The sequence below is a fragment of the Notolabrus celidotus genome, chromosome 13, assembly GCF_009762535.1.
Source record: "Notolabrus celidotus isolate fNotCel1 chromosome 13, fNotCel1.pri, whole genome shotgun sequence".
NCBI lineage: Eukaryota > Metazoa > Chordata > Actinopteri > Labriformes > Labridae > Notolabrus > Notolabrus celidotus.
This window is the reverse complement of record NC_048284.1, coordinates 33,522,720-33,535,796: the sequence shown is the minus strand read 5'-3', so window position 1 is coordinate 33,535,796 and position 13,077 is coordinate 33,522,720. Positions and strand designations below refer to the sequence as shown.

The following is a 13,077-nucleotide window of genomic DNA, read 5'->3' as shown; positions in this document are numbered from 1 at the left end:
CTGCTCCCCCATTCAAATGAATGGGGGAGATGGATTTTTTGACCTATACTGCAGCCAGCCACCAGGGGGCAGTCACACTGCTGAAAGCCTCACCACCAGGGCCGTATCCAGTACACTTGGGCAGGACCAGGACCAGAGCCTGTGGATGGTTAGATTTTGGAGGAGGTGCACGCCAGCTACGTGTGTAGGCTACGCTGTCGATTCGACGCAGAAGTATAAATCAGGCTTTAACTGTGTACATAGGAGAGGTGAAAACAACCCCCACAAGGCGCTCTACTCATAGAGGAAAATGAGACTCATCTGGGGATAAGGAGAGAAAAACTGTCCCTTGTCAAGTGGGTCAAGCTTAAAGGAAGTGGGAATCATACTTCTACAACAAATACTATACAGAGTTGCTGGGAATACTCCAGGTTCCAGAGGAGAGGGTTTGGATGGTGTATGAATGAATGTACTGAAGTGTTTGGAATTGATCATGTTGAGTTGGCCCACCACACTCCAGTCAGTTACATCCCCCTAGGCTTAAGTCTGAGGTTAAAGTGGACATGAGTGTCCTAGACATGAAGAGAGAATGGAGAACGAATGAAGTTGGAGTGAAAACAAGTGTGTATGTGAGGGGCAATTATTCTAGTTACTGTAAAATATACACAGATGGGTCTAAGAACATGGCGGGTGTGTGGGAATCGTTGTATATACCAGAATTTGAAAGTCATGTTTCTTAAAGGCTATCTGATCAGTTATCAGTGTATACAGCAGAAATGGTGGCAGTAACCATCAGTCTTCTGTGGGTGGAGGAGGTCAGGCCAGATAGGGTGGTGGTGTGCACAGTTTCAGTAGCAGTTTTGGAAAGTATTGAGAGAACAGCAAAGTTGCTACTGTGTACAGAAGGAGGTATATTGCTTTATTACAGATAACTCTGTCCAGTATCATGTCACACTTCCTCTTCCCTTTCTTGTGTACATTCAGATGTTACATAAGCATGGAGAAGCAGCATTTTGTTATTATGCAGCACAGACCTGAATGACCTCCCAGAGAGTATTAGACAAGACCCGACTCTGACCACTTTCAAGTCCAGACTAAAAACATTCCTTTTTCAGGACGCGTACACTGCTCAATGATGGACGCAAACTCATTTAAAACCTTTTGACTAATTTTACATTCTTTCTTTCTTTCTTATATTTTTATTTATTTTATGTTTAAATGCTTATGTTTGTTTAATGTCATATTTTACAATTTAATGTCCTTTTTTAAGTTAGATATTTTTCAACTTAAAGTCAGATTTTACAATCAGATTTCTTTGGGCTGTCGGGCACCCTGCGGGGGTGTGAAGAGCTCTGAGCCAGCTTTAGGCTATGACTCGACACAGAAAAGATTCAGTGTGTGAGTCTTAATCCTTGGGAAGATGTTCTGAGATGAATCGAATGATTAAAGGGTGTTTAAAATAATCTTTCCCAACTAATAAACAGACCCAACGGACTAAAAAACATTCCTCTTTTTAATTGCTGAAATGATGCAAACTCATCTTTCAACCTTAGTTTTTATTTCTGTAACTAAAAACTTTTAATTTATTCTAAAAAACGGAGTTTTAATGTAGTTTTGTAACTTATTTTCTACCTTTCTTCCTTCATCTTATATTTTAAAATATCTTATGTTTTCATGCTTATGTTCGTTTAATATCCCATAAATGTTGGGCATACGGGCAACCTGCAGGGATGTCAAGAGGTCTGAGCCAGCTTCAATGTGTGAGTCTTAATCCTTGGGAAGAAGTTCTGAGATGAAACAAATGATTAAAGGTTCATTTCAGTTAAGACAAGACCAGTTGTGATTCTGTGTCCGGCGGGACAGTAAGACTCTGCAAGTTACGGACTTCAGAGCAGAGAAGGGGGGGCTGATTATTATGAAAATCCCTCCTAATTTAAATAAATAATAAGACCCAACACTGTTTACTATGTACAGTACGTTGAGTTACATAAGTACACACAGAGAGATAGAGAGAGAGAGAGAGAGAGAGAGAGAGAGAGAGAGAGAGAGAGAGAGAGAGAGAGAGAGAGAGAGAGAGAGAGAGAGAGAGAGAGAGTAGATCAAACATAACTGGCCACATACAGTCATGGCCAAAAGTTTTGAGAATGACAACTATTAATTTTCACAAAGTCTGCTGTTTCAGTTTTTATAATGGTAATTTGCATATACTCCAGAATGCTATGAAGAGTGATCAGCTCAACTGCAATTAATTGCAAAGTCCCTCTTTGCCTTGAAAATGAACTTTATCACCAAAAACACATTTCCACTGCATTTCAGCCCTGCCACAAAAGGACCAGCTAACATCATTTCAATGACACACAGGTGTCACACACATTAACACAGGTGTGGGTGTTGATGAGGACAAGGCTGGCGATCAATCTGTCATGATTGAGTGACTGGACACTTTAAAAGGAAGATGGTGCATGACACCATTGTTCCTCATCTGTTAGCCATGGTTACCTGCAAGGAAACACGTGCAGCCATCATTGCATTGCACAAAAAGGGCCTAACAGGGAAGTTTATAGCAGCGAGTAAGATTGCACCTCAGTCAACCGTCTATCCAATTATCAAGAACTTCAAGGAGAGAGGTTCAATTGTTGCCAAACAGGCTCCAGGGCGCCCAAGAAAGTCCAGCAAGCGTCAGGACCGTCTCCTGAAGGTGTTACAGCTGCGGGATCGGGCCACCACCAGTGCAGAGCTTGCTCAGGAATGGCAGCAGGTAGGTGTGAGTGCATCTGCACACACAGTGAGGCGAAGACTTTTGGAGGAAGGCCTGGTGTCAAGGAGGGCAGCAAAGAAGCCACTTCTCTCCAGTAAAAACATCAGGGACAGACTGATATTCTGCAGAAGGTACAGGGACTGGACTGCTGAGGACTGGGGTAAAGTCATTTTCTCTGATGAATCCCCTTTCCAATTGTTTGGGGCATCTGGAGGAAGGTGAGCGCTACCATCAGTCCTGTCTCTTGCCAACAGTGAAGCATCCTGAGACCATTCATGTGTGGGGTTGCTTTTCGGTCAAGGGAGTGGGCTCTCTCACAATCTTGCCTAAAAACACAGCCATGAATAAAGAATGGTACCAGAACGTCCTCCGAGAGCAACTTCTCCCAACCATCCAAGGGCAGTTTGGTGATGAAGAATGCCTTTTCCAGCATGATGGAGCACCTTGCCATAAAGCAAAAGTCATAACAAAATGGCTCGGGGAACAAAACATTAAGATTTTGGGCCCTTGGCCAGGAAACTCCCCAGATCTTAATCTCATTGAGAACTTGTGGTCAATCCTCAAGAGGCGGGTGGATAATCAAAAACCCACAAATTCTGACAAACTCCAAGCATTGATTATGCAAGAATGGACTGCCATCAGTCAGGATTTGGTCCAGAAGTTGATTGACAGCATGCCAGGGAGAATTGCAGAGGTCTTGAAAAAGAAGGGTCAACACTGCAAATATTGACTTATTGCATGAATTCTGTGTAATTCTCAATAAAAGCTTTTGATACTTATGAAATGCTTCTAATTGTATTTCATTATACCATAGAAACATCTGACAAAAACACCTAAAAACCCTGAAGCAGCAGACTTTGTGAAAATGTAATATTTGTGTCATTCTCAAAACTTTTGGCCATGACTGTATACAATTTTAATATTTGAAGTGTTTGCTGTATGTTTTTGTTGATTGTTACTGTTCTGGTTTTTGTTTTTAACTCAGTAAAGCACTTTGAATTGCTCTTTGTATGAATGGTGCTTTATAAATAAACTTGCCTTGCCTACATATCATGAATCCACTTTGCAGATCAAGTCAACAAAAACAAGTCTCCTCAGTTGTGGTCCATTCAAAAGAAAAACTCCAGAAGAGCACAAACCAACATGAAACGACACAAATCAACATCTGAATCCCATATTAAATAAACTAAACTAATGTTAACAGGGATTGACCCAAACAATAATCAACAGCTGCAGAGTAAACGACATACAGAAGGAAAAGAAAGCAGACATTCAGCCAAACACAGAGCAGTTTGGTCTGAAGCTTCATCAGCTGCTCTTCAATTCACAATATCATTCTGGCAATAACTCTGTCAACTACTACATTCAAACTATCATTGATGGGTTTGACATTAGTTTGATACTCAGCTATGAACACTGTGGAGCAGAGTGAAGATATGATCACTCACCTTGATGCTGTCAGAGATTTATCAAACCAGGAGTGAAGAGGACTCTCCTGTCACTCATATACTGGTGGTGTCTACTCTTCATAACATAGGAATCCAAAGGGCGGGCTTTGAACACACAATATGTGATTGAACTAAGACTCCCGAGTTAATGTTTAAACACCAGATCATGTTTATAGCACTGTCATATTTCAGTGCACGCCTCTTCAAAAGTCATTAAAAGAGAAATTACAATTTAAAATACTTAAAGATTCAACAAGAAATGTTGATAAAATAACTAAACTAAAAGAAACAGTTCAATAGTTCTTCACATTGCTCTCTGATATTATCATCAACAGTGATTCCAAACACCTCTGTTACGGCTTGAGCAAAGGACCAGGACGCAAATGCAGAGTACAGGGAAAAAATTATTTAATAAGCAAAAAACCAAGGTTCAACTAAAGCGCCTTGCGGGTAAAAATAACTGAGAAAAAGTACAAAACTAGGAGTAACACAAAATCACCCAAAAAGGGGGAAAAAGGTTCTATCAAAAAAACTCACAAACAAAAAACTAGGAATCAATCCTCTGGAAAAAACTTGAGATAAGTACACAGGAAGTGTGGCTTGAATCTCCTCAGGAGCAAGGCTACAATGGGACATGGAGCATGCGGCTAGAGGAATAATCTGGCACTGGAGGAGTGTTTGGTGGCAGTTTAAGAAGCCAGTGCTGATGAGAAAATCAGGGACAGGTGTGCCTGATGAGCCTCACTCCTGAGGAGACCGGCCCCGCCCCTACCCATGCAACCTGCAGGCAGAGAGAGAGAGGGTTAGGGCAAATAACAAAAAAATCAGGACCATAGCAACCTCAGCCTTGTTGTTAAAGAAAAATATCAAATAAAACCTTCTCATGGTTTTCATTTCAGCTTTCATGATATTTCTGATACGGTCCATAAGATTTGATCCCACCAGAGATAAACGTCTAAACTGTAACACACACCATCAGAAAACCTGGGGGCCTCATTCACCAACCGGTCTCAGGAACATAGTTGTTCTTCAAACCCACTGACAAAGATTTGAAGATTCTGACAATCACAAAAGTTGTCTTATCTGGGATTTGTTCATCGATCCGAACAAAATCTAAGAACACACTCAGGAGAGCTCTGACGCACATCTGAGTGCTGACATGTCTACCTTCTTTTAGCACCTTTAAATAATCAAGACTTTTATAAATACACAATTTCATCAACTTTTACATGAATAACAAAATGTTTATTTAATGTTTATGAATATGAAATAAACAATCAGGTAAGACACTTAAAATACATCAGAATGAGCTTTACTGTCCAGATGAAGACTTACAAACATGAACCATGAAATATAAACCTGATATATAAGATTAAATAAGACAATAATACAGACTACAGTTTGAATAATAGCCATAAAATCTTCGGATCAAGAGAGGTGTCTTTATTTCACACGAGATTAACTCGGGGGGGGGGATAACAGCTGTTTGTTCATTCTATATTCCTCTAATCAAATGTCCATTTCTTCTTCACCTGAAACATTGTTTGTTCTTGATCTTCTCTCAGTCACACTGGTACCAGTCACCATGTTTATTGTTGTTTATGTGTAGTAGGCATGTGCAGTTTGAATTTGTTGGATCAGGGTTTTCCAGGAGGTTCCCTGGACATATGATGTTTTGCACCAGCCTCACTTTCATGGCGCAATTAGTTAGTTGGCCAATTATTTGCAGTCATGCATGCGGCTAATGCTGAGGCCAAATGGGCCGTTCCATAACGGTACATTAAGACTAATGGTCCCGTATGTGTAATGGTTGGACGTGCATACAGGCCCAGGTTTTCTAACCGCAGCAAGAAGAGATCCAACAAAGGAAGAGCTGCAGACGATAAGAGCTGGGACTCAGCCGCAGAGTTACATGAGAACAGATGACAAAACAAGAAAGTGAACTCAAATCTCATCTTCAAGTTTAGTGAAGTTAAGTCAGACTTAATGACAGAGAACAGGTGAAGACCTTCAAAACAATAAAAAAAAGTCCAACATCATTCACAGAAAATAAAAATTGTTTAAGGTCAAACATTAGATATAATCAAAATACACAAGATTTGGAGGATTATCAATAAATATGAATAAAAATGAAGATTACTTCACTTTCAAAATGAAAAATGAGAGCAATTAAAGCTGTCATCAAGAGTCCAGTCTCACTGCCATGTCTTCAGATCAATACGATGAACTACGGTAAGTTAACAAGCCATCTGTGGGATCTCCTTTAAATATCTGTTCTATTATTAACAAAGACCCAACATCAAGACAGGATCAGATCCAGTCCCATCTTACAGACAGGACTCAGTCTGATCTCATCTTATTCCACCATGAGCAGAGCACTTTGCAGCATTTAGCAAGTTACAGTGGCAAGGACAAACTTCCTTTAACAGGCAGAAACCTCCAGCAGGACCAGACTCATGTTAGATACACATCTGCTGAGACTGTGTTGGAGAGAGGGATAGAGGGAGATGAAGAGAGAGAGAGAGAGAGAGATGATAGTGGTGAGACTGATAGTAGTAGTTGTAGCAGATGGAGTCTGGCACGTCCACAGCAGCAGAGATGCAGAGGAACCTATGAGACAAGGGAGCTCAGGGACTCCAGAAAGGTCTATGGTTAGTAACTTTAATGGGACAGGAAGAGTTAAAGTAAGAGACAGGCAGACAGAGGAGAGAGAGGGGAAGACAGGATCCTAGTTTCTCAGTTTAAGCCTATAGGAGCATAACTAAGAGCTGGTCCAAGCCTGAGCCAGCTCTAACTATAAGCTTTATCAAAAAGGAAAGTTTGAAGCCTACTCTTAAAAGTAAAGCTACCTGGACCCTGACTCCTAGATAATTCCAAAGGAAAAGTGCCTGATAGCTGAAGGCTCCACCCTCTAAAGGCAGAAACCTCGAGCAGAACCAGACTCATGTTAGACACACATCTGCTGAGACCGTGTTAGAGAGAGGGATAGAGGGAGGTGAAGAGAGAGAAAGATGATAAGAGTACTCGTGAATTTTTTAAGCTGAGATTCTCTCTTACATCCCCTTTTTCAAAAATGTTATTTGGACCCCTCGGATGCCAGTCACATTGTCATGGGTACAACTAGATTGTCAAATACTTCACACACATAATTCACCACACATTGGGACAACAGATACGAAAGAGAAAGTCGTCTGCTTATAAAAACTTGCAGGAGAAATACATTTGGGACGAAAAACTCTCAGTGGAAGAAGATGGGTATATCTGAAGTACTCTTCATAATTAATTATTTGGACTGCTATTAAAGAGAGTATCATTAGTTAGCAAAGCAATTCTGGTGGCTTTGACAAATCTGATTAAAGTAATATCAGAATATTCTTCTGTTATACCGGCATCTATTTCTAAAGGTTTTATAAAGGTGGTACAATAAAAACATTGTATTGGATTGTATGTATTTACATATTTATGTATGTTGTAAGGTGACCTTGAGGGTCCAGAAAGGCGCCTATAAATAAAATCTATTGTTATTATTATTATTATTATTATTTTTAATTATTATTATTATTATTATTATTATTATTATTATTATTATTATTATTATTATTATTATTGTTGTTGTTGTTATTGTTATTGTTATTACTATAAAGTGAGATGGGCAAAATAAGTCCTCCACAACTGAGCAACACACATCCACATGTGGTTTTAAAAAGCAGTCAGCCTGCTCCGTGCAACCACCAGAGGGCGGTATGTAAAAACTCCTTCAGCTTCATGCAAAGCAAACACACCGGTCCTGCAGCTGTTGTATTTTCAAAACAAAAGCCCCGTAGTGTTAGGGGACCACCTGTGCATACAATTACCCAATGAAAGGAATAAATACCCACCAAGTATTAACAGAATCATGACAAATTACTCCTATTCCCACTTTTGTCTAGTAGCACAGATTTCTATTTCCCCTCATTCGGAGATTGCTCTTATTTTGAAGCCGTAACCCGGAAGTAGATCTGACGTCAAGTTGTCTACATTCTGATTGGCTGTCTTCACGCTGCTGCTGATGTGGTTCTCCGGGGTTAGCAGACCTGCTGTGCGGATAGAGTCCAGCACACAGTCGGTGAAATAACGTCGTGTCGTGTTCAGAATGCCTTACTACCAAACGTGGGAGGAGTTCGCGCGTGCAGCGGAGAAGCTGTACCTGACAGACCCGATGAAGGTGAGCTCTGACGTTTATTAGCGACGTGAGGTTAGCATGCTAGCTGCATGGCGTGTTCACCACACAGCAGGATCGAGTCTGAAACTGCAGGTCTGGATCTGACTGAACTGGACTCTAACAGAGTCTGTGTGGTGTTTTCTTCTCATGCAGGTCAGAGTGGTCCTGAAGTACAGACACTGTGATGGAAACCTCTGCATTAAAGTGACTGATAATGCTGTGGTAAGTGACATGATGAAACACTACTACTACATGAGGAGGATCTGTGTCGAAGAGGAGTCTTGTTGAAAACCAGTTTGATTATTTTTACCCAGAATGCCTCCATGTATCCTGGATCACAAACTCCTTTGTTCTCAGTCATCATTTTGTAGTTATCTGTATGTTAAAAAGGCTGTATGGGATTACTACTAATCAGTAATCATTACCATCCTCATGATTGATTCATCAACAAACTCTTTAACTGAAACATCTTTGACTTTGTCCCACTTTTTGTTTCAGGACAATATCCACATTCATGTTTTTATTTGCTTTAACGCTGACAGCTGTTCAGCAGCATCAGGCCTTTAAACTTTGCGGAATGAGCCTTTAAAAACACCCTTCAGTGTTCACAGACAGCCTTTTCAGTGGGAACACAGAGGTCACCTGCAATCAGACGAAAAACTAACATACCTCCAAATTAGGAACAGACCGATTATCGGTGCCGATATTCAGCATTTTGACGCATATCGGCATCGGCCTTATTTTCAAAATCTGACGGCCGATAAGAGATCAATTTAAAACCGGGTCATTTTGGCTCAAAATTCACCAAATCACGTGGAAGAAATGACACTGCATGCAGAAACTGTAGCCTAGCTTGCGTTCCATTTCTCCTGAAGTTTCTTATTACAGGAGACGAGCTGAGCAGCATCCGTTGTGGCCCCTACAATTACTAGTTAAAACTCATACAACCCCACTTCAAGAACACTGAAATATCCCCATAAAACAAAGATAAGTGAAAGAGTAACATTTCACTTGTACTGACATTTTGTTTTTGTTACGTCACAACAATATCCGATCTGTAACAGAGTCAGAGCTCGGAGCTTGTTCAGCCCATAGACTGTATAAAATACAACTCAACCCCTCCTCTGTTTTTCAATCCCTGCACACATGTGTGCTAACAAGGAGCTTAGGAGGGAGGCATGCTAGTTGTAGGCTGTCTTAATAAACACAAAGGTTGGTTTTACTCCCCACGTCTGCAGATTTGAAGATCTAGTGGATGATTTTTATTTTTCATGGAAAAGTGCTAGCGCTAGTTAGCATAGCGACATAGCTACATGTTTGTAGCTGTAGCTGTGTACCAAGACACACGTCTACATACTGACAAATAAAACAACAAGAAACACAGAATCTGTGACCAATCCTTCAGAAAGGTCCTGCTGCCTTTCTGGCAGAGGTCGGTTTGACTCCCCACGTCTGCAGATTTGAAGATCTAGTGGATGATTTTTATTTATCATGGAATAGTGCTAGCGCTAGTTAGCATAGCCACATAGCTACATGTTCGTCGCTGTGTACCAAGACACACGTCGACATACTGCCAAATAAAACAACAAGAAACACTAAATCTGTGACCAATGGTTCAGAAAGATCCTGCTGCAGGCGCCTCTCCGTCAGGATCAGATTCTGGATCAGATTCAGAGGGTTGAAGTAACGTGATCTCTGAGCAGCCGTGTATATTCAGCCAACATGTAAACATTAGATCAACGTGCTGGACAGCCGAGGCACATCCACTTCCTGAGGGGGCGTGGTCAGAGAGAAACCAGAGTGTTCTGAGGAGGACTGAAGAAGAGGGTTTTTCAGGCAGACCAAAATCTGATTTCAAAGTGTTTTTTTGAGCATAAACTTTAAAGACATGTTTTGGGGACCTCTTAGACCAATATATATTGATGAAAAAAGCATGATATGTCACCTTCAAATGATAGTGATGTGAGTGGATGTCTGCAGCAGCATGTAGAACAGAGTTAGGTTAATTCTGATCAATGTAAGTCTTATGCATAAAGTCCACAGGATGCGTTGCGTATTGGTGGCTTGATCATTTCCTGCTCGCCGGCTTCTCCTCTGCCGTCCGCCATGCTATGTTTGGTTGTCTGCTGGCGTGTGGCGATGACATCACAGACAGGCAGCCTGAATTGAGTAACGTTTAACATCTTCATTATTAAAAGTGTAAAAAAAACACATCCATAAAAAGTCTGCCGTGCTTAAATCCAATGTGTTATTTCCTAGTATGGATACAATCGATTTATTACTTTTTAAAATTATGTTAGATTGATATATGTCGTCTGGAAAGACAACTTGCCGAGCACAGATCGATGCAGTCGGATCATAGGAAGATAAATCGATACATCGATGTAGTGGATGAATCGTTACACCCCTAGCAGATACAGATTTGGGGAGGCATTTCACAAACAAACACACAAACACGCCAAAGAGTCAAAGCTACAAATGGAAAAGCCAAACCTGAGTCTGATAAAGATCCTTGTGATCTGATTAAATAAGATAAACTAGGTCTTGACTTCAGAATCTGGTCACGCATGATAAGATGGTAAAGGACTTGTACTTCTATATCTCTTTTCTTTCTGACCACTCAAAGCTCCTTTACACTCCTCGTCACATTCACCCATTCACACCACATTCACTCACTGATGGTAGAGGCTGCTACAGTAAGGGACCATCAGTGTTAATCTCATTCACACACCGCTGAACTGCAGAGGGAGCAGTTTGGGGTTCAGGGTCTTGCTCAAGGACACTTCAGCATGTGACTGCCGGAGCTGGGATCAAACCGCCAACCTTCCGCTTCATAGCCGACCCACTCTACCCACTGAGCCACAGCCGCCTCACACATGAACATTACAACAGTTATTGTTGACCTCATGGAGTCTTTTGTTAATCTCCACAGTGTCTACAGTACAAGACGGACCAGGCCCAGGACGTGAAGAAGATCGAGAAGCTCCACGGAAAACTCATGAGACTCATGGTGTCCAAAGAGACGCACAGCGGCGCCATGGAGACGGACTGACGGGCTCTACCAGGACTAGAGCGCTTGGACTGAGCTCAGTGGACACAGTGATTGTTGAGAGCACAGTACCATCAGAGTGCCGAGTCTCAGAGATGGACAGAAGTACAGAGGGAGTGTGGTGAGGTTGATCCGGCTGCCTTCACAGGTTGAATACCATCAGAGATGTGATCTATATACTGTATATATTTTATTCTCTCAGGATGTTGTTATTTTTGCTACCTGCTTAGTCAATAAAACCCATTATTCTACTTGTCCGTGTTGGGCATTTTGTTCGTATCTCTGATGGTATAAAGGAAGTGCAGAGGAGGAAGCTGAGTAATTGAAGGAAATGAACGAAGGAGAAGATGTTTGGGTTTGGGAAGTGTGGGACAAAAAGAACAAATCATCTGCTGCTGTGTGCGCAGCTCTGGTACCTTGATTTCTTTAGAGGGGGATTGTATTTATTTTATTTTTTAAACAGGGTGTGAAAAACCGGCCAAGAAGGCAGAAAGGTTCTTTTTTTTTTTTTTTTCACCTTTGCTGGAGTCTATTTCAACACAGCGTTCTTTCATTTTATGTCCCCATGGACGAGTGCCACATGAATGAAAAATAACCTTTTGATTTTTTAACAATGATTTCCTAAATGAAAACTTGATGCCTCCGAATGCTTTTTCATCAACTGAGAATATCTGTTCTACATGTTCAATAAATGTTAAGTTACCCCAGCACGGCCGGGTCTCTGCTGTTTTCATTTTGTGTTGGAGTTTGATGGATGTGTGTTTGCTGTTCGGGGACGACAGGGTGGCATTATGGGTAAATTATGGACAACAGGAAAGGGGAGGGAAGAGAAGGACCCTGTATTCAATTTGTCCTTGGATGGGTTTACTTCTAAAGTAAAAAAAACATTTTCTTCAGTTTAGCATTTATAATGTGTTACCTAAGTGATGCATGTGTTACACTTTACAATAAGGGTCCAGAAAGCATTCACTAATGGTTAACTAATTAAGTTTTGTAACTTTTATTAATGCTTAATAATGTATCAATTAACTCTGAGCAGTGGATATTAATTAACTGCTTATTAATGCACTAACTAATGTGTTAGTTAATGTTAGGTAATACATTATGACGATTATTAAACTATTATTAAACTGTTAATTAATGCTTAATAATGCATTAACTAACGCTAATTAAGGGACCCTTATTGTAAAGTGTTACCCATTTTTTTTCTCATGTGAACTCAATACACTTCAGTAGATATGTTTAGTTTTTAATTGAAGACACTGCACTGTTAGAGGTTTTTGAAATGAAGAATGATACGTATACGGTTTGAAATGTTCTCTCTGTTTCCCACTCTGCTCAAACATACAAACATTCACTGTCCAACCTGAGAGAGCGTGTTGAGCTACGTAACGTTTGTTTCATTCCAGATGAACATTTCAAACTAAGGTGTCATATCCAAGCATAAATATTAGTTTTGTTATGAGCAGACATCCATCCAAAATAATACAATTAAAACAGATTTATTTGTAAGTGGAACTTTATCAAGTGTTACATATTTTATTGAACAATCAATTCTTTCATTGAAGAACAAAAACATGAATGTTAAATATTACTCATCCCCCTGACCCAACCCATTATAAAATTAACAAAAATGCATCCC

The 13,077-nt window shown here is 40.5% G+C and overlaps 1 protein-coding gene across 1 annotated transcript; it reads left to right on the top strand.

Moving 5' to 3' along the window:
• The first annotated feature begins 8,200 nt into the window (after positions 1-8,200).
• On the top strand, positions 8,201-12,145 carry srp9 (signal recognition particle 9). Its single transcript, XM_034700011.1, has 3 exons — positions 8,201-8,389; positions 8,540-8,608; positions 11,319-12,145. Exons 1-3 carry the CDS (start codon positions 8,318-8,320, stop codon positions 11,436-11,438), a joined length of 261 nt encoding a protein of 86 aa, XP_034555902.1. The 5' UTR covers positions 8,201-8,317; the 3' UTR covers positions 11,439-12,145.
• Positions 12,146-13,077: the final 932 nt, after the last annotated feature.